Below are 22,955 nucleotides of genomic sequence, written 5' to 3'. Positions count from 1 at the left end.
TCTCTTAGACACAGACAACCTCCTGCCTATCTTAAAGACTATCATTGCACTTTGACTTCAAATGCAGCTGAACCATTCTCCTTCAAGTAAGTAAAGTCCTCTTTCTATCGCTTCTACTTTTTCTTATTCTCACTTATCTCCTTCTTATAGAAAATTTGTTCTTGCTCTTAATGCTAATACTGAACCTCAAACTTACGATCAAGCCATAAAGTTTGGCTGTTGGAAAAAGGCTATGCAGGATGAGATTACATCACTTGAGCTAAATCACATCTGGAATATTGTTGATAAACCATTGAACAAACCTGTTGTGGGTTGTAAATGGGTGTTTAGGACTAAGTATAGAGCTAATGGGAGTGTTGAAAGGCATAAGGCTCGCCTTATGGCCAAAGGCTTCACACAAGCAGAAGGCATTGATTTCTTTAAGACATTTTCTCCTGTAGTTAAAATCACTACTGTCAGACTCTTGCTAGTACTTGTGGCCATGAATAATTGGCATCTAAATCAGCTAGATGTCAATAATGCCTTCCTCCATGGTGATCTCAATAAGGAAGTGTGCTTGTCTTTACCTAAAGCTTTTATTTGCTCTAAGCCAAATCAGGTTTGTCATTTACAAAAGTCATTATGGTCTTAGACAAGCCAGCAGGCAATGGAACTTCAAACTGACACAATTCTTGCTTTCTCTTGGGTATTCTAAGTCTCAAGCAAATTTCTCTTTGTTTGTTAAGCATTCTGCCAACTCAGCTCAAGTTTATTAGTAGATTTGTTAGGAGCAGTTTCTTTTGTTCCTAGTTCAGTTAGATTAGTTGGCATTAAATATTTTAATTTTGTTATTTATATAAGCGACGGTACTTGTACAAATCTCAACTCAATGAAAAGCATTTTTCCTATTTTTCGTTTTTGCCTTCTTTTGTTCTCTGCAACATTTTTCATTAATATATACGATAAGGAGACATTTGAAAATTTTTATTTTTATTTTTTATGTTATTCAAGAGAGAAATAAAAAAAGAAAAAAAATTATATTTTTTCATTAATATTTTTTTCTTTTTATTTGTATGATTTGATTGGATATATTTTTAAAAAATAAAGCTTCAAATAGAATATTCATAATATTTTATTTAGGAGAGAGATAAAAAAGAAAAATATATATTATATTTATTAATATATTTTCTTTATGTTTGTATGATTTGATTGAGTATATTTAAAAAAAAAAAAAATTCAAACATAATCAAGCCTTTCAAAAATTTTAAATTATATTTTATTAGTTGATTGCATATATTTATAAAATTTATTTTAAATTAACCATATAGATAATTAAGCATTTCAAAATTTTAATTATTATCTTTTTTAAATTTATTTTTGATAAATTTATTTTTAATAAATTTATATGATCAAGAGATATTTGAAATTTTTTATATTTTATTTTTAAATATTTGATTTGATTTTAATTATAATTTAAAATATTTTATTTTAGAGAAAAAAAAAATGTATTCTTTTTCTTAATATTTTTTTATATTTGTATTATTTGATTGAATATATTTTTAAAAAAGTAAAGTTTCAAATAGGATATATATAATATTTTATTTAAGAGAGATAAAAAACAAAAAAAAAGTATATTATTTTTATTAATATTTTTTCTTAATGTTTGTATGATTTGATTGGGTATATTTTCTTTAAAAAAAATTCAAATAGGATACACATAGTTTAATCCTTCAAAATTTATTTTAAACAAAATGAACATATGTATATGAGATTGGCAAACAGTTTAAAATTTTAATTTTAAACCAATCAGGTGGTGATTTAGTTAGTCAGTCCTCTCGACCACGGTTGTTTTCATTAATTTGGTGGTCAAGAGAAGGCTACCCTGTTGTTATTTCGGTCATAAAAGCCTCCCATTAATTAAAAAAAATTTAATTTAAAAAAATATATAATATTTTATTGATATATTGATATTATTTATATATATGTATTAGAATTTCTTTTATTACTTGAGTTCTGGAAAGAGTTTTATCTTTAATAATAATTTTTTATTTTTTATTTCTTTTTTGTTCCTAAATAATTTGTAATTATTTTTTAAAAATATTTTTTTTTTTTACGTTTGTATGATTTGATTAGATATAATTTTAAAAAATTGCTCGCACAAAGATTACTAAATCCATCTGAGCCTTTTTTTTTTCTTCCACCTCTCCTCTCCAATCCTCGATCAAACTTGAAAGCTTCGGATAGAATATAAATAATATTTTATTTAGGAGAGAGATAAAAAAGAAAAATATATATTGTATTTATTAATATATTTTCTTTATGTTTGTATGATTTGATAGAGTATATTTTAAAAAAATCAAATAGAATATATTTAATTAAACCTTTTAAAAATTTTAAATTATATTTTATTAGTTGATTGTATATATTTATAAAACTTATTTTTTAAATAAACATATATATAATTAAGTATTTCAAAATTTTAATTATTATCTTTTTTAAATTAATTTTTAATAAATATATATGATTATGAGACATTTGAAAATTTTTATATTTTATTTTTAAATATTTGATTTGATTTTAATTATAATTTAAAATGTTTTTTCGGAGAGAAATAAAAAAAGAAAAGATATATTCTTTTTGTGAATATTCTTTTTTAATATTTGTATGATTTTATTGGATATATTTTTTAAAAAGTAAATTTTTAAATAGAATATACATAATATTTTATTTAAGAGAGATTAAAAAAATAAATTATTTTTATTAACATTTTTTCTTAATGTTTGTATGATTTGATTGAGTATATTTTTTAAAAAAAGAATTTCAAATAGGATACACGTAATTAAATCCTTCAAAATTTTTAAATTTTTATTTTTCAAAATTTATTTTAAACAAAACAAACATATCTATGTGAGATTGGCAAACAGTTTAAAATTTTAATTTTAAATAAATCAGGTGGTGGTCTAGTTGGTCAGTCCTCTCTATCACAGTTGTTTTCATTAATTTGGTGAGTTAAGAGAAAATTATTATTTCCGCCATAAATTAAGAAAATTTTTAATTTTAAAAATATATATAATATTTTATTGATATATTTATAGTATCTATATATATATATTAGAATTTCCTTTGTTACGTGAGTTTTGAAAAAAGTTTTATCCTTAATAATAATTTTTTTATTTTTTATTTTTCTTCATTCCTAAATAATTTGTAATTATTATCATTTTAATTTAATAAGAGATTTATATCTCCATTGTAAAAAATGATGGCCTCTTGATGATTAAGGATTTTTAATTTTCTTGATATTTTTTTCTCTTATATCATAAATCCGTTTAACTTGAAAGAAAATAGTGATTATGAAACTGAAAAAAGATTGAAACGATATATTTCTATTTTGGATCACTTTTTGGTGTTTCAAGAATTTGTGTGTATGTGCATAAATTCCTTTCTCGAATACTAATATTGCTACCGTATCGAAAATGATTTCCATTATCAATTCAGTTTAAGACCACTACATTCTATAAAAATAAAATTAAGTATATAAATAGTAACATTACAAATAGTTTGTATGACGAAATCAAATACAAATTAACGAATTGTATTTATTTTAATCTAAACAAAAACTTACACTTTAATATTATATAGATAAAAAAATTAAAAGAGTATAAAAATGAATATATAACAAGCATAGTCAACATGCAACGGACGTCATAAAAAATAGTTAAAATTAAAAATATGTAAGTGAGTTTTAATAGCCCAATGTTCCTCATTCATACTTTTATACGTAGTAAGTATAGATAGATTACAAATAATTGTTAATAACATACATCGTTGACAGTATATTATAGTTTATAACAAAAAAGTAATAAAAAATTATGTATAAAAATTAAATTATATTTACTGTAAAAATAACAAATACAAAATAAAATAAAAAAATAAAGAACATACGAAATCAACATTTTTTCTAATATTTCCACAAAATGAAAATAACAAGAAATTAAGAAATATATAAAAAGTAGAAACTGGGAAGACGCAAAGAATGTTGGGTTGGTTTGGTGGTAAACTTGGTTTGGTGGTAAACTTGGTGGTAAACTTGGTACAAGTCTCATTACATTTGAATTGAATGTTTGGTTTGGTGGTAAACTTCGGCCAGGGCAATCGCCAGAGCCATGGCCCATGGTGATACGGTGATCGGCTGATCGCTAGTAAGACAGGAAAAATTGAAGGTGAATCGCAAGTGGGAGCATCCGCTTCAGCCTGTAGTGTTTGGCTTGACTTTGCCGTCCGAATCCTATACCCATAATAGCACTTACAATCATTTTTTTTAAAAAAAAGAAAGACATCGTCCGTCTCTGTCACTATTAAAAAACGACGCCTCAGCTATTTTGGTTGCGGAAGTTGTGTGTTTCTCCTTGTCAAATTGTTACTGTCTCCTCTCTCCGTCGTCTCTGTTTTTTCAGTCAAATTGATTTGATTTGATTTGATTGGAGAGAAAGTGCAGTGATGAAGAGGAACAGAAATGGAGAAATCTGGGACTTCGAGCATGAAATTGCTGTGGCGGGTAACAGGCAGGTTATTCTAGGAGTGGATGGTGGAACTACATCAACTGTCTGTATATGCATGCCAATCTTACCTTTCTCCAATCCTCTTCCTGACCCTCTTCCTGTCCTTGCCCGTGCCGTCGCCGGTTGCTCCAACCACAATAGTGTTGGTGGTTAGTATGTTTTCTTCAATTTCACTTGCAGTTTTAATTTGAATGTGGCATTTTATCGAATTTAGGATTTTATTTTGCTGATAATAAGATGGGGAAACAGCTTAAATTGTTTTTGTTCACAGAACAATGGCCACATTATATGCTCAGTTATAGAGGCAGGAATATGTTTTTTGTATTTGCCATGTTACAGAAACCGCTGCTAGAGAGACATTGGAGCAAGTTATGGCAGATGCCCTTTCGAAATCGGGTTTCAATCGCTCCGCAGTTCAAGCTGTTTGTCTAGCAGTTTCAGGTGTCAACCACCCAACTGATGAGCAAAGAATTTTAGATTGGCTTAGGTTTGCCTTCTAATACTGATAGTCACCGCAATGTTTTCGACATACTTATTTACAGCACACACAAATGAGGACATCTTTGAACTTCGATATATTGATTTCTATATTCTTAGGCTTTTCATTTGTGTGATGATGCTTTAGTAGCCCTCACAAAAATCCTAGATGCTAAAGATGAAGATAAAGAAAATTATATAGTTGTAAGTTGTAAAAATAAGAGGATTTAGAACTAGGACCAAGTTTTAGGACTACAAATGTAGTATCTCGAAGACTTTCAACAGCTGTTGCTAGCATATGCAGCTCGCATCAGACATTTCTTTTGGTCCTAGTTTTAAATCTTTTTCCTTTTACAACTTACAACCAAGTTCTAAAACTTTCAGCATTCCTGGTCTTTTTAGTCCTATTGGTTAACTTAATACAAGATTCCATTAGTTAACAGCAAAGGTACTTTTTAAAATTTACATTTTCATTTCACTCTGTTTCCTTTTCAATTTGCAGAAAGAAAAACTTTAAATTCCCCTGAGGTCATATAAGAGGATAAGAAATTTCAATTTAACAAACAACAATACGAAATATTCCTTCATCAATTCAAAATATTTCAACTTTCTTTTATCTTCAATTATATTTGGGTCTCAAATTTTTACTTAAATTTAACTCAACTATGTAAGACATGATAAAGTTTATATCATTATTATGTTTTAAGCAGAATTCATCACATGATGAATTTGAGATTAAATTTTAACATGTAAATTTGAGTAGTAATTTCAATAAATCAAGATTTCTAACTTAAAATCTAGATAAAAATTGGAGATTCAGATAATTAAAAAAGTTATTTAGGCTAGTGGCTTGTCATCAAGCATATATCTTATAGTGATGAGGGTCAGGATTTCTTGTTTAAAGATTTTCAATGTACATAAAAAAAAAAGAAAAAAAGAGAAGGCAATTCAAGGAACAATTCTTGAGTATTTTGATTTTGTTGTTGACAAATATATTTTCATGTGCAAGCTTTTAATCATTGCTTGTCGATTAGATATCTTCTTTATATGCATTTGTTGTGAACTACTGATTTTTTTTTTTCTTTTTTTCAAATTGAAGAGGGGAAGTTATAAAATATTGGACTTGACTGCAGCTTTTTGAAGTTTTGGGATTCAAATGAAAAATTATAAATATTTAGCATGACTATCGAAAAACTAAAATTTTTAGAACTTGATTTTAAAAACAAAAGGATTTAGGCTTAACTGCACTAAGTGATAAAGTTTTAGGATTGCAAATGTATTTCCAAACTCTTAACATCAAACTCCAACCAGATAGACCAAACTATCAATGTCTACGACTGCAACAAAAAGATAATGGAAAAAGGCCAATATTTTGTGCAAGCCAATTATACAGTTAGCACAAAGGAAAAGTGCATGCAAAAAGACAATGAAGAAAAAAAAAAAAAGAGAGAACTATTGTTCTTGAAATTGTGAAAGTACACTGGACATGATATATAGTATTCATATAATCTTCTCTCTTCCAACAGATTGTAAGTCTTGATCCTAGCTGCCCTCACACAAAATACATTAACTCTGCAAATATGGTTAGCTGAAGAAAAATGTTAGAATTAGGAACTTGAACAAAAAGGTTGTGAAAGAGACTTGCAGGAAAGGGTCCCTAAAACAACGTGGAAACCAAAAATCAAACAAATGATGCCCATGATTCTTGCAACTGTGAAAATTTGCTGGGCGGGATGAGTTATGTTGTCTACACAGTTGAAAATAAATATGTTTTCCAGATGTGGCGTATCATCCAAAAATCAATCAGAATGACAACCTTGAATGACATGAAAGAAGAGGTTTCTGGAATCTTTGAAATCTGCTTTTCTTTTTCCTACTGTATTTTTATGTTTTTGTAGTCCCCATAGATTTCTTGTTACTTCAATAAATTCATTTCTTGAATCTGCTTTATCTTGTTTATGTAGGGATATATTCCCCACTCATGTGAAGTTATACGTTCAAAATGATGCCGTGGCAGCTTTGGCAAGTGGAACAATGGGAAAGCTTCATGGCTGTGTTTTAATTGCTGGTACAGGGACTATTGCTTATGGATTTACTGAAGATGGCAGGGAAGCTCGGGCTGCAGGTGCAGGACCCATCTTAGGTGATTGGGGGAGGTGAAATTCTAAGAGTTCTGTATTTTGTTTTCTACTGTACCTCTCTTTCTCTCTCATCTCCAAGTGATGCCATAACATAATTTTATGCTAAGCATGGAAAAAAAAAAAAGATTTAGTAAGGTGCTTGCATTAAATGCGTTGATTTCTTGGAAGGTTTGCCTAGATTCCAAATCCAGTGTAGAAACTAGTTAAATGCATGCATTAGTCCATCAGATTAAACTCAAACCTAAAGGTACTAGGCAGAGCATGAATATCAGCTGAATCATAATGAATCAGTTGATCCCTGTTGGAAAAATCAGATGCCAATTCAGTTCACCCACGATGCGATGCAACTATTTTGTCATCACAGGGGAATTGGCTTGGAATGACCAGTACAGCTTGATGTTGGTTGATAATGGCTGTGGTAGCTGAATGGCTGGACAGAGGAGTTCAGTTAGAATGGATGGGAGAGAGAGAGAGAAAGGGAAGAGGGTTTGGGGGGGGGGGGGGGGGGGGGGGGGTCTCTCTCTCTCTTTTTGTTTTCTTTTTTTTTTTTTTTGCTGTTTTTTTTTTCCCTTTGGGAACTCTAATAAAATGGGTTTCTAATGTTTCAAAACCATGATGCATAATGTAATTTCGATCCTAATTGTTTAAAGATACACCTTTTTCCTGTATTTGTAATTTGTCCAATCCTTCAAAGTCTTAAAATCTGAGCTTAATTTGATAAAGTAGTTGCAATTATCTCCAACAAATAAAAATTGAAAAAAAGAAGATATTTTACTTCTGATTTACAGCTTTATAATATTTTATGTTTCTATGTTTCCTTCCTTCCCTTCTCATTCCTCTTCCTCCCTCTAGCTTCTGTCTCAAACAACAACTACCCTTTGTCTCCATGTACCATCACCAACCACTAGCAATCCACCACCTGTCTATAAACCATATCTTGGTTCACCACCTGACACTCATCACCAAACATATCCCATTACGGTGAAAACATCAATCTATCCATAAACAAAAATTCAAAATTTTCAGTAGTCAAATAAATGGTGTGGATTAGCAGGCTAACTAACTTGCAGTTGGATAATGGTATTACTGCCTCTAATAACAATTGCAAATGCAAGGATACAAGCGGAGAAAGAGTTGCTAACAGTGGCTAAGCCTTTCCTAAGTGTCAATAGAGAGGCAGGTATAGATGCACCCGGAACCAAGCAGAGTTCCATTACATTGAGGGCCACCACCACTACTGCAGCTTGATTTATGGAAGTATTAAACATATTAACTTTGCAGAAAGTGCTCTTCAACCTGCAAAAAAATGTGTGCACCCTTTTCTTCTGTTGACTTTTCCGTCCTAAGGACTGCTTGGGTAAACCAATGCATTAATGGTTGGTAAATTACCTACTACAACCTTTCTGCTCATCTAGTTCTCAATTAAACTTGTTAGTTTCACTGATTATGGGGTGTATTCTTACTCTGAACTTCTTTTCAATTATTTCCCTTTGGGTTAAGGATCAAGTTGTCCTTGTGATCTGCAAAGACTATTTAAGAAGAAACTCGATGCTCTTCTATGTTAGGATGAATTGCTTTATTTATTTCTCCACACACACACACACACACACGCACACACACTCACACACACACACATATATATATAATATATTATCAAATAAATTTCTATCTGACAGGTTTTGTTTACTTGCAGTGGATATGGAATAGCTGCACAAGCATTAGCAGCAGTTATTAGGGCTCATGATGGTCGTGGTCCTCAAACACTTCTTACATCCAGTATTTTACATGCTCTTGGTCTTTGTTCTCCTGATGAACTTATTGGGTATGTATTCGAAGACATATCAGTATTTTCATGCTTGTTTTGGCAGTTACTAGTTTTTATAATTTGAAATTGTTCTGAAGATCTTCAGTAAATTTGGAGGAGAATTAATAAACATAACTTCTTGTTTTCATTACTCTTAACCTTATTTCTTTAAGCAAATTCCTTAAGAGTGTTGTGCCTCAAGGTGCAAACAGATGTTTTGAAAACTTAGTTCTTTGCATTGAATTGCCTTTTTTTAGTTGTACCTCTCTGTCCCACAAAGATATGTTTGTCTCTATTTCACACATTAAGGCTTTGTTTATTTCTGTAAAATAACTTGCAGGAAAATATTTTCTACAATTTTCCATTGTTTGGGGGCGTTTAGGAAAATAAGTCAACGGAAAATATTTTACTGGTCAAAGGAAAATTAAGTTATTTGTAAGGAAAATGACTTTCCATTTTCAAGAACGTAAAAAATTTTCTGGATTTTGACAAACTTATTGTAACCTTATAAATCAATATTTTGTTAATTTATTAATCATTGGTAGCCACTACTACTACTCATCGTTCACCACCACTGGCCACCATCAACCCCCACCATCGGCTACCAATGCCAGTCACAGTCAATGGCAACTTTCATAATTTACTTTTTTTTTTTTTTTTTTTTTTTTTTTGCATTATTCTCATATTTAACAATAAAATTTTTAAAATATGAAATTTATATTATTAGTATTTTTATTTTTATGGTCTTATGAGTTAAAATTTTTAATATTTTTAACTAATTTTCAAATTGCAACAAAACAATAGAAAATAAGTCATTTGAAAAATATTTTCAAGGAAAACATTTTCCTTAGAAAATATTTTTCAAATGTAAATTATTTTCTGGAAACAAATGGAGGCTAAGAAAAATTAATTAATATGGTTTAAACAATCAGTTTTACCTGCACTTCTCCTAATATACACTTATATTGATATTAAATGTCACTTCCAATAAAGAATTGAATGGAAAACTTGTTGATAACGAGACATATTAAGTATGGGTATTTACAGAATTAAAATTTGTTGTACCTTTAAAAAGGAAAGGTGACCTATAAGTTGGAAAAAGTAAAAAAGGAAAGCAAGCCTACCTTTGTGGGATGAAGGGAGTATTATTTTTGATTACATACTCGCACCCTTATAGAGACAATTATATTGTCCATTGTATTTCTTGGATTGATTTTGCGAAAAACTTGACAAATTGAAGCCTCCATTTTTTTTAAGACCTTTATAATGTAATTGATGATACATAAATTGTCTCCAAATATGTTTTCTAGACTTGCCAGAGAAAAGTTGCAAATTTTCTTACTTGATTTGTTGCAACTCTGAACTTGTAGTTCACATGGTACTTCATAAATAAAATATCAGTTATTGAATGAGGTATTTAGTTTTACCTTTTGGAAATATAGGTGGACATATGCAGATCCATCTTGGGCTCGTATTGCAGCTCTTGTTCCAGTTATTGTATCTTGTGCAGAGGCAGGTGACGAAGAAGCAAATCGGATCTTGCAATATTCGGTTGAAGAGTTGGCTTTAAGTGTGAAAGCTGTTGTTCAACGACTGGGCTTATGTGGCATAGGTATGGGAATCCATACGAAACTAGCATGGAAATTTATTCTTTTTTGGCACCATGAAGTAGGTATAGAAGGTTTCAATTGGCCTGTTGATCGCAAGAATCTCCTGAATTATTCTGTCTCTTATGGACATTTTTTTTGGAGTAATATATCAGTATTATATAAAACACAATAGTGGAATTTGAGTTATCACAAAGGGCAGAAGTAATAATTGCCACATTGTTCAGCATAACAGCCCTAACATCCTTCAGTATAATGTAGTAGGTTGGATGGTATTTAATGAAAGGAAAGTCTCATTCAGGTTAGCTAATTAATTCAAGATTTCTGTTGTATATATTGAAAGTTTAATAATGTGAATTCACATGGCGCTTTAACTTTCTTTTAGGATACCCTTGAGGTTTGAACTAATGTATACTTTCATTTATTGACTCAACACATTAATCCTTGATCTATAAGTGTGAATTTCTTGTTACATTTTTTGCATTTAATTTACTACTTGAATATTAAAATTTGATTGCACTTTTGATCCTGAATTGTTATATCATTAAACACTTTAGTCATCTTATATTTTGTACTAGTGTTCGTATATGGACTACAAGTATTTTTTTTTCAAATTTTAAAATATTAAATCTTGGGAACTTACTCTCCTCTCTCTCTCTCTCTCTCTCTCTCTCTCTCTCTTTTTTTTAAATTTATTTTTAATTTCGAGTACTTTTTGGCCCTGCCAATCTAATTGATTACTAGTAGTAATAAATTATTCTATTTTAGATGGACTGTGTACATGGCTTTTGCATGTTTTTGAATGCTGCTAATGTAAAGTGATAAAATATTGTATTCCTTTTGTCCACAAATAGTCGTCCATATTGCTTTTGGCATGGAGAATTAGGAAAGTCCTTTGAAAGAAGTATATGTTTTGCATCTATCAAATTTACCCACATTAATTATTTAAGAGTGTGGCACGAAAATTAATAAGAGTCATTTAGAACATATTATTGACAGAACAACCTTATAACTTACTGACTTTTAACATGGAAAATAAAGTGGACATCTTGAAAAGGAAATAAGGATTATTATTTGTGGAAGGAGGGAGTATTAATGATTAAAATTCATATGTGCTTGAAATCTATTATGGATAACTAATTGGTCTTATTGTAGTTCTACTGTATTTTGGTCCATGGTTGCAGATGGAAATGCTTCATTTCCCCTTGTCATGGTCGGTGGTGTTCTTGAAGCAAATAAGAGGTGGGATATAGGGAAAGAGGTAGTAAACTGCATCTCCAGGGACTATCCTGGGGCTCTTCTGATTCGACCCAAGGTAACCATAATTTACTTTGTTCCAATTACAAGTTTCCGATTGTGTAAATTCTCTGGTTTAGTCTTTTGTTTGAGTGAGTTTAGTGAAATTTATTGCTTGAAACCTGCCTGTGGGCATCAGCTGTAGAAAAAGAATTATAAGATCATATAAAACAAATAGAACTGCAAGTCTGCAACAAATAGGAGTTGGGAAAATATTAAATACTTGTAATCTTTATTACATATGTGTTACTAAGAAAGTTTAAACGCAAGGAATCAAACGAGGGAAAAAGGGAGTAAAAGAGTTGGCATGGAATAACCTATTTAGAAGTTATTATGGCTTCTCATCATGTCATCTGATGAGTTTATATCAGATTTCTCATAAATGATGAAGCTAGATGTACTATTGGAATCCAACCACGACAAGTGAACCTGATGGAGTCTGAATGTTTATCTTCTTATTAGCAAAATTATTACCATTTTTAAGAAAAGTTGAAATCCTATAAATTTTTTGTTCAATTTATTACACAAAAGAATGTGGTCCTAAATCAAGCATGATGGACTAAAATGGTCCCCTTGGCTGATTTCAACTAGATTGAGATTGAGATTGAGTTTGAATTTGAGTTGAATATAGCAAAGATGACTGCATTCGAGGAAACAATATGGACCCTTGGAAGTACTTTTACACGAGGAAAAAATATGGTCCTGCTCCTCTTGATATCAAGCAAAAGCTTTAGAGAGGAAGACATATTTGTTTTATTTTTTATTTTCTCCTAATTTAATTTTAAAGGGGCCATTTTCGAGGAAGTGAATGTGTACTTTTTTTTTTTAATAATTTCATACGTGGCATTAGTTTATAACACTCAACAAATTGGTACTAACTATAGGCCTTTCTTTCCTTTAGTTTATATGAGAACTCGCTCCGGTTAATTATCATAAATACCATACTTGTAAATATAATTTTAAAGTTATGTCAAAATAATGGAATAGAGGACTGTACAATAAAAATCTATGTTAAAATTTGAGATAAATATTATTTATTAACTAATGTAATTTTGAATAAAATTTTGTTAGATACTTGATTTTTTTTAAAGAAAGTATTTCTGATAACATCAGTTCACATTTCTTGACTTTGTTCATGATAATTCTAAATGCTAGAGAACATTATGAATTCTATTAGTTTAGGTGTTGCTACACATTTATAAATCTGTGCATCACCCATTCTTTATCCTAACACTTTTACATTTTGCGCCTCCATATTAACTTGCACTAATTAGAGTTTCAATAAAGATTGCTAGATATATAATGAGTTCATTAATATATATATATATATATATATATATATATATATATATATATATATATATATATATATATATGTGGACAGATTGACCTGTGCTATGCTGTGGTTAAATAAATTTAGTTTTAAATAATAATTGCTAAAAAATCATATAATTCGTTTGTTTTTTAATTAAAGCTTAAAAATAAGTGATATCATTTTATAATTATAAATTTCAATATGATTAGTTAAGCTTTAATTATTTTTTGATCTCCCATGTTCTTTATTTCTATACATGGTAGAATATCTGCCTCTGCCTTTGTGCTTTCATATGTCAATGCTTATCCCTTAATTGGGATACTATATTTTTTAGTGATGTATTAAAATTTCTATTTTTTCGTTTACTTATGGTAAATCAGGTAGAGCCTGCAGTGGGGGCAGCATTATCAGGCTGGAATTTCCTCATGAAGGAAACTAATAGGGAAGGCTGCAAAGAATGACAATTAGTTACCAAAGAATTCAATTGTATAGAAGAAAGTGCATAAATTGGCAGGTACTATATATTAGTGTAGGTTGATTTTTTTTGTTAAAATATTTCCGTTGTCAGTTCAGTATTGTATTGGCTTCTTATTTAAATGGAAAAAAAAAAATCATTTGATTATATACACACACCCACACAATTTGGAAGCCTCAGTTTGTGCTGGCTGCGGCACATGATATGTTGTCACTGGTTACTGGTTGATATGAATATAGAGGTTATTTTGGATTGGACTGGTTTGCGTACGGTTTTTGGGTGGTATCATAAATTGCCTTTTTCTATCTATCAACACATTGCTCTGCTATAGCGTAAACTGATTCAATGTGCTCGTGATGTATGCATGAGACTTAGATCATTATACTTTGTTTGATACTAATTGTGTACACGAGAATTGCCTATAAATCCATTATCTGTTTTTGCCCTCTCGTAGTTATTAGAAGTTGAAAGGATAGAGGTGAATTGAGTAAGATGTTAGAATCCATGAGGTGAAGATGTATGATGTGGGCTTACTTGGGCTTGGACCAGCCAATGCTGAAAGGTTAGTACTAACCAATTAATTAGCTAGCTTGCTACCCTTATATGCCCTTTTCTTTTGCAGTAATATGTTCTTGTATCCCTTAGGTTTTCAATTTTTTTTTAGTCATGGGTACCTATTGAGATGATGAGAACTAGTGATTGCACCCAAAGGGGCTATATGTTTTAGGAAATATTTTTCGAACTGTGTCTGAAGGTTAAATTATTCCAAGTGTTTCAAATACTTTTTGTAGAGAATCACTCAAGGAATTAAGGTAATCAATAACAGAATTTGATGATCCTATTATCAAATACTTGCGTACACTGTGATCAAGATGAAAGCAATCAGAGTGAAAGCAACTATTGTAGTCATTTTTTATTATAGCTTGAGTTGCTAATAGGTCTCTAAACCAAAGATAGGATTGCAGGTCCAATATTGCTTAAGAAAAGAAATTCCTCAATTATTCATACTAAGGTTCGAGTCACGGATGATGTTTTTGTCACTCAATATTTCGGAGTTTTGATAGGTATATTCATTTTCATTCTGTAGTCATGGAGTTCTTTCGCGATCTCTTCTACAAAGTGCTACTCCCACGTGCATTCTTCCAAGCCTCAATTGTTTCTAGCTTGAATTTCAAATTATCAACCTTACCCACTAGCCTCAAAAATCATTTGTTTGCTTACTGACTTCGATTTTGAAAAGTTATTCTGTTAGAGTTAAGAATGCATCAATCCAATCACAGAAAGAGCTATAAAAGGAATAAGAACAAATAGAAGAAGGATAGGAGGGACTTGTATTGATTATATATCTGTGATTGCAATTTCTGTATCTAGTATTTGGATTGAAGAAACAAAAGAATAAAAGAGCCAAACAATCAAGAAAGGATAATGGTTGCAAGCAACCCCTAGGAATAAACCTGTAGCAAAATACCTTGCTACAATACACTGAAGATTCCAAAAGATGCCCCCCAACTCTTGCCAGCAACCTCTATATAATCTCTTTCCATAACTAACTATGCTGACCTGGCAGTCTACCTTGATCTCCAATCTTCATAGTCCTATTCCCATTATTATCCCCCGTTTTTTTAATTCTCCTTGAGTACACCTTATAGGGCCTTGGGCCATGATCCACAGCTCTACTATTACTTCCCTCTGAGAGAGCAGCCTTGTCCTCAAGGCTGAATTCAGGAAATTGGCCCAACAGATCAGATTCATCAATCCAAGTTACTTCCTCTTCTATTTGACCTTGCCACTGTATAAGGAATTGTTTGACAGGTTGCTGATCTTTGATTATAGTACGACATTGGCAGATTTTGGCCGACTGAAGTAAGCCATCTTCTGGGCATTCAAAAGTAGTAGGCAGAGTGTCAACCATAGGATGAGCACCAACAACTTTCATAAGTCGGGAGACATGGAAGACAGGGTTAGTGTTCGCATTCGAGGGAAGCTTCGATTTATAAGCTACAACTCCTGTTTTCCCGATAATCTCAAATGGCCTGTAAAATCTGGTAGCCAATTTGGCATTAATTTTGGTAGAGACAGGGTGTTGGTGGTAGGATTGGAGCTTGAGGAAACTTTGTCACCAATGGAGTAAGTGACATCTCTACGATTCTTGCATCATCAGTCATCTTTGTCTTGGAGATTTTGAGATAAAGCTGCCACTCTAGATTCTCCGGGCAGGTATTGTTGAAGGGTAGGCAGTTTACGGCCATATACAACCTCAAAAGGAGTTTGGGCGGATGGCACCCTGGCAGTTAGAATTATACCAATCTCGCCCAACACAACCATTTAGATCAGGATTTAGTCTGTTCTAAGGAGAAATACCGCAAATAAGATTCCAAGCTTCGGTTTAGAACTTCCGTTTCACCGTCCGTTTGAGGATGGTAAGACGAATTGAATTTGAGTTGAGTCCCTTGAAGACAAAATAATTCAGTCCAAAAGTTGCTCTAAGAATAAAGTATCTCTATCACTAACCATGTTGCTTGGAATGCCATGAAGTCGGATAATTTCACGATAAACACTTCAGCCACTGTAGCAGCTGTGAAGGCGTGCCAAAGGGAAATAAAATGGGCATACTTTGAAAGGCAATCAACAACAAGAATACAGTCAACACCAAATGATCTTGGAAGACCAGTGATAAAGTCAAGTGCAATATCCTCCCATAACTGATGTGGAATCGGCAGGGGTTCAACAGAGCAGCCAGAGATTGTGCCTCATATTTATTTTTTTGGCAAATGATACAGGAAGCCACAAAACTTTTGATCATGGTCATCATGCCTTTCCAGAAAAAATTGGAAGCCAATCTGCGATAAGTGCGATACGCACCAGAGTGCCCTCCTTGAGCAGTAGAATGGAACTTGGCTAAGATCTTGGGTATCCAGCCAGAAGAAGAAGGTAGGACTAACCTACCTTTGTAGAAAAGATGGCCATGGATCAAAGAGTAGTGAGCAGGAGCAGAATTTTTTGCCGATAAAGTAGAAATAATTTGAGAGAGGTGCTGGTGCTGCTGAATTTCTGCATTAATTTGATCCCAATTGACCTATTGAGGGCCAGAAATAGCCTGAAGACGCGATCCTCATCCTTGCGAGATAAGGCATCAACGACCTTATTAGTCTTGCCAGGACAATATTCAATAGCAAAGTCATAACCCAATAATTTGGTAGACCAATATTGTTGAGCTGGTGTGGACACTTCTTGATGAAGGAGATGGCGAAGGCTTCGCTAATCAGTACGGATTGTAAATTGTCGCCTTATCAAATATGGGCACCAATGTCGGATTGCTAATACCACTACCATTAACTCATTTTCATAGGCATTTCGTGCCGTGGCTTGATTATTGGTAGCCTTACTAAAATAGGCAATGGGTCGATCTTTTTGCATTAATACAGCTCCAACTTTGGATTTCGATGCGTCAGTTTCAACTATGAAAGATTGAGAAAAATCGGGCATAGCCAGGACAGGACAGGAGAGGAACTAATGGCACGTTTCAGCATGTCAAAGGAATTTTGAGCTTGAGAGTTCCATGAAATTTATCCATGGCTTGTTTTTTAGTAATTGAGTTAAAGGCTGGGCTATGAGGCCATAATCAAGAATAAAACGACAATAATACTCGGTTAGGCCCAGAAATCCATGAACAGCCTTTACAGATTTAGGAGTAGGCTAATTGAGAATACTAGTAATTTTAGAGGGCTCCATGGAGACGCTAGTGGCGGAGATGATGTGATCGAGATATTCAACAGATACTTGCTCAAAGAGCATTTCTTACCATTCAAATGTAGTGAATGACTATGAAGAAGCTGAAATACAATTGTCAAGTGATGGATATGATCTGCCTATGATTTGCTGTATACTAAAATATCGTCGAAGAAGACGAGTACAAACTTGCTTAAGTGAGGGCAAAAAACATCATTCATTACACCCTGAAACGTCACTGGAGCATTGGTCAGCCCGAATGCCCGAAGGGCATGACAAGAAACTCGTAATAACCCGAGTGTTTTTGAAAAGTTGTTGTGAGTGTCAGAAGGAGCCACCCTAATTTGATAAAACCCTCGTTTCATATCCAATTTAGAAAAATAGCAAGCCCCATGCAATTCATCTAGCAACTCCTGAATAATAGGGATAGGATACTTGTGGGGAACTGTTGCTCTGTTAAGTTGGTGATAATCGACGCAGAAACGCCAATTGCCATCCTTATTTTTAACTAGTAGACAGTATTGGAAAAAGGGCTTGAACTAGGCTTGATAACACCAGCAAATAACATATCTTTAACCAATCTTTCGATCTCATCTTTCTGTAAGTGGCCATATCTATAAGGTTTTGCAGAAACCGAACCATGGCCTGACTGAAGTATAATTCGATGATCTTGAGAACGATGTGGGGGAAGGGCGAGACATATCTTGAAACACTTGCTTAAATTGATCGATTAATTGCTGCAATTGCTGAGATTGAGCAGGAGAGATTGAATTATCATTGGAAATAACAACCTAGGAGGCCAGCCATAACAAGGCAGAGAAATCCAAGTCTTGGAGCTTAGTAATAGACTTTAGAGAAACTGGCGAGCGAGATAAAGAAGGATCCCTTGTAAGTTTAATAAGCTCACCATTGTAGAGGAATTTCATAGTCATTTTCTGCCAATCAAATCACACCTCGCCCAATGTCTCTAGCCACGCCACTCCCAAAATAGCATTTATTCTGCTCAAGGGAACGACATAAAAATCTCCAGTAACCACAAGAGAACCCAAGGTGAGTTTCAAGTGTCGGTAAGCTCCAGTAGATTGGAGCCGATGACTATCGGCCAATCTGACAAAAAATGGAGAAGTGGAATGACCTCAGGATTCAGGAGTTGAACCAAATGTGAAGATATGAAATTGTGACTAGCCCCGTTATCCACCATAACAGATAATGCTTGGACAGATATGACCCATGAGGTTCATGGTACGTGGTTGAGATATACCACCCACAGAATAAAGAGGAAGATCCATGTAGGAGCAATGTGCTTCATCCAAGTCAGAAGGCAGAGAATTAGGGGGTTTTGATTCTAGTTCTTGCAGAAAATCCTCTTCAGTTAAGAGATTGTCTTCACCGCTGATTAGAGCTCGTAGCGACTTATTTAGGCATTCATGGAGAGGAGTTTATGGCTGTTTGTAGTGAAAACACGGGCCCTTTGCTCACAATTTTTGATTATCAGAATGGGAATAATGGCGGACACCGCGATATCTGGTGTTAGGGATGTTGGATTTAAGGGGAGGAGCAAGGAGAGAGAGAGGTCTAGATTTTGGGGATTGGGTCTATGTGTAATCTGATGGGTGGTTAGGGGTGGAGATGTGGGTGTCGGGGCGGGTTGGTGTTTGGGTATGGGTTTGGAGGCGGGTAAGTTGTTAGGTTGGTTGTTTAGGGCCTAGACCGAAATGCGGCGCATAAGAAATGTTGCCAGAATTAGAAGGAGAAAAAAATTTATAAGTAGCGGTGGTTGGAGAAACAGTTTGTAAAAGCTCCTTTTCGATTTCGCGAGCGACTTTCATAGCCTGATACAAGTCAGCGGTATCAGATGACCGCATTCGAACTCTACTGCCTTCCTTGATGCCATTTAAGAAATACCCTAGAAGTTGAGGTTCAGACAGATCTTGTGTTTGGGCTATGCAAGAAACAAAATCATCAATGAAGTCTTAAGACAATACTGAGCTGTTTGGTAGCTGCTAAATGTTCATAAGGATTAGAGAACTCGCTAGCAGCGGAGGAGTTTCGATTTGAGTTGAAACCAACCCATACTAGGAGGACGGAGGCGCAACCATCTAAGCCAGTGGAGAGGAGCACTCTCCATACAAAATAAAACCATGGAAACTTGAGAAACATGTGGTATATTGTGATGCTCAAAAATTTTTTTCTGCCTTAGCTATCCACCCAATCGGGTCTAAACTATTGAAAGAGGCATATCAAGTTTTTTGGCATGGAAAGCTGCATCCTGGGCAAACAACGTTTTGGTGGGTGTGGAGTGGTTTTGAGAAGAAGAACCTTCTGAGATACCATGTGGAGGTGGCTCGAGGGGTAGCATCAGTGAGAATGATGGATGATTTGCCCTTAGCCATATTCTGAACTATGGTTTTGATATCTGCATGGTCTGCTTGAATGGTGATGAGAGATTCCTCAAGAGAGGCTACACTCTTCTCTAACGTCTCTACTCTGGTTTCCATTTTGGCCTTTGGCATCTGGCAGGTCGGACCAAATTGTTAGAGTTAAAAATGCAGCAATCCAATCACAAAAAGAGCTATAAAAGGAATAAGAACAAATAGAAGAAGAATAGGAGGGACTTGTATTGATTATATATTATTGATTACAATTTCTGTATTTAGTATTTGGATTGAAGAAACAAAAGAGCAAGGAACAAAAGAACAAAAGAGGCAAACAATCGAGAAAGGATAATGGTTGCAAGCCCGTAGCAGAATACCCTGCTGCAATATGCTGAAGATTCCAAAAGATGCGCCCCCCCCCCCCCCCCCCCTTGCCAGCAATCTCTATGTAATATCTTTCCATAACTAACTATGCTAACCTGACAGTCTGCCTTGGATCTCCAATCTTCATAGTGCCTTGGATCTCCAATCTTCATAGTGTTATTTCCATTATTATCCTTTGTTCTTTTAATTCTCCATGAGTACACCTTATAGGGCCTTGGGCCATTATCCACTACTCTATCATATTTCCTTTGTGATGGGAATATCATTGTACCAAATAGTAACGAAATAACCTATCATGCTATTATCCGTAAATGACATAATTTTTTGAATATATAACATTCTCTGGAGCAAGTTTAACATATTCAATTTTAAGTGTCTTATTAATAATTTTATTTTCCTCGTGTTTTCCATTTGAATTTTGAATATTGGTTTTTATTTTTTTAGATTCTAAGTTGTCTTGTCGCAACATGATGGAGATGGCATATCTTGCGACACATTTATAGGCCTAATGCATAAATTTATTTCTGGACTTTACGCTATTTGTCTCGTGGCACTCTAAAGTTTAGAAGGACCTATCATGACCCTATACTTTCAAATTTCAGTAACAACTATATTTTTCTTCCAAATGAAATAACTTTATAAGAGTTTAATTATGACCTTGTAGTTTTACATTTTATATAGGCGAGTGGCATAGTTATTGAAATGTGCAAGTAAATAGATTTCTTCCAAATTTGGAAGTGTTATAAGGCAAATCATATAAACTTTAAAGGTATGTATATATGCTCTTAACTTATAAATTTGCTTTTGTACTTTTAAGACTAAGTTTGATTGGGTGTAATTATCAGTGTAATGGAACGATGACTATGATATAATATTTGGTTGATTTATTTTTTTTACACTGCAAATTAATGAAGATTTCTATTGAAATCTCAATTACTTAAAATACAGCAATATCCATTACATTACAATTTGAAATCCTCAAAATGCGCTCTTTTAAACCTTAACCAGTTCAATCAAAACTCTTACTATTCAAAAGCCACCTACCCTCTCCGCCATCAAAACTCCATTTTCACGTTTTCTTCTCTTACTACTGTGGCTGAAATTTGTCATGTATCCTCTTGATCGCTACCAGGTCATTGGAAAACTAAATTTTTCTTGGTTTAGCAGTTAGTATTACTATTAGTTCCATTTCTGGTGTGATTTTGGAGGTTGGGATCTTCTGAGCATTAGCTGAGTTAGAATATGCTATCAAGATTTGGGTTCTGATTTGTCTTTCAAAGGCTTCTTATCGTTCCTCATACCTCATGAATCTTTAAATTCCTACATATTTCATTAATTATATATGAACTCTATGAGATTGAATTTTTTACATTTTTGGGATGTTGCTTTTAATTATAACTAAAATTTTGGACTGTACGATTGCCATTCTTTTGAACCATTAGAGTGGTAATAGAGGCCAAACTCACTTTCATTAGTTCTTGTAAAACTAAATTATATTTTGGCGAGACATGCTTGTATAGGCTGTAGACCTTTGTATCATACGACATAATGTAGGTTGATCATTTAAGTTTTCACAAAAGATTTGTATATTCCTAATTACGGGTATTTGTATGATATTTCTTTATTTGCATTATTTTTAGAGAGAAGTATGATTTAGTCTTTGAGGTTTGACCTAATTATCTGATTCATCCATCTTGGTAAACTCTATTAATTAATCATTCTGTTACAAAAAAAAAAAAAGCAGTTTTATCGTGAGTCTACTGAAAAAATTGAAGTCAGGTGGAAGAATAAAAATTTAAGACAGAAATAACCTCTATAACTGGTGTAAAACTAGAAATTCCATCTAATATGAAAAACATATTAAAGGAAAAGGAAGGAAAAAAAAAAAAAAAAAAAGATCAAAGGAACTCCATTTAATATAAACAAACAACAAAGAATAGAAAAAAAAAAAAACATCAAACCCAAGAATTCCATCTTAATATAAATTAATAAGGGAAATTAATTATCTAATCCTTAAATATGATGAAATTATCTAAGTAGTTCCTTCGTTTTGGATAAATATTCAGCATTTTACCCACATTTGCATCTGTCACTCTAAGTAGTCTTTCCGTTCAATTTTAAGAGTTTTTCCCGTTAAGCTGTAAATGACAAAAACACCCCACAGGCAATATGAAAGCCACGGACCTTCTTTCCCTCTCCAACACCTTCGCTCGCACTGCCTCCACCATCCCCACCCTCCCTATCTTCTCCACCGCCGCCTTCACTATCACCACGTTCAAAGTTCCTACTTGCACCACCTCTGCCTCCACCTCCACCTCCGCGCCCTCTATACATACAGAAAGTTGCTGTTGTTCCTTGGGTTACACACCAGGGACATTAAATTCAATGGCATTGACTGTCCATTACAGTACCATTGCAGTTAAATACCCTTTTCCCCCGGATTCTTGTTCCTGTACGCGGCAGATTGGATCAAATCTTGAGAATGCCTAAAGAAGGCTCAAGAGGGTTCAATCAAGCGCTTGAATTTCTTGAAGAAATCCAAGTGGGTCATTGTGTCTCACTCTTGTGCAGATGGGCCGCAGTTACTGATGTGTTGTTCTTGTTCATTTTGATTAAAAGAATAAAGATTCAAACGATATTGTATTGTGTTCAACTTTAAAGAAAATACGAAAGGGGCATTCTTTCAGAAGGTGAGGTAATGGAAGAAAGAAAGCATTTAATGGCCAAAAACTGATTTACATTATGTGGGTGGTTTCTATTGTCCAGTTAAGAAAGAAAATGACATAATTAAAAAGCATTTAAAACGCTTTTCAA

At 33.2% G+C, this 22,955-nt stretch overlaps 1 protein-coding gene across 3 annotated transcripts; it reads left to right on the top strand.

Annotated features, from left to right (window-relative positions):
• Nucleotides 1-4,013: 4,013 nt before the first annotated feature.
• On the top strand, nt 4,014-21,774 carry LOC105634457 (uncharacterized). Of its 3 annotated transcripts, XR_002284382.3 has the most exons (9): nt 4,014-4,687; nt 4,878-5,025; nt 6,980-7,171; nt 8,850-8,978; nt 10,403-10,572; nt 11,752-11,882; nt 13,559-13,692; nt 14,108-14,215; nt 20,586-21,774. XR_002284382.3 is itself a non-coding variant. In XM_012217316.4 (7 exons), the coding sequence occupies exons 1-7, from the start codon at nt 4,477-4,479 to the stop codon at nt 13,637-13,639; spliced, it is 1,062 nt and encodes a 353-aa protein (XP_012072706.1). In that variant the 5' UTR covers nt 4,014-4,476; the 3' UTR covers nt 13,640-13,910. The 3 variants fall into 3 exon arrangements, 1 of the variants encoding a protein (XP_012072706.1); XR_001046877.4 differs by lacking the exon at nt 14,108-14,215; XM_012217316.4 differs by lacking the exons at nt 14,108-14,215; nt 20,586-21,774 and having other exon boundaries at nt 13,559-13,910.
• The last annotated feature ends 1,181 nt before the right edge of the window (nt 21,775-22,955 follow it).

The sequence above is a fragment of the Jatropha curcas genome, chromosome 4, assembly GCF_041381405.1.
Source record: "Jatropha curcas cultivar XTBG-Jc1 chromosome 4, XTBG_Jcur_1.0, whole genome shotgun sequence".
Lineage (NCBI taxonomy): Eukaryota > Viridiplantae > Streptophyta > Magnoliopsida > Malpighiales > Euphorbiaceae > Jatropha > Jatropha curcas.
Note: the sequence above shows the minus strand (reverse complement) of the source record. Positions and strands in the feature narration are given on the sequence as shown.

Bases quoted from the DNA above. Each gene is read 5' to 3' on its own strand.
- LOC105634457 (XM_012217316.4), top strand. From the start codon at position 4,477: ATGAAGAGGAACAGAAATGGAGAAATCTGGGACTTCGAGCATGAAATT. The intron at 4,688-4,877 runs GTTAGTATGTTT...GCCATGTTACAG, and splicing joins CAACCACAATAGTGTTGGTG to AAACCGCTGCTAGAGAGACA. The intron at 7,172-8,849 runs GTGAAATTCTAA...GTTTACTTGCAG, and splicing joins ATCTTAGGTGATTGGGGGAG to TGGATATGGAATAGCTGCAC.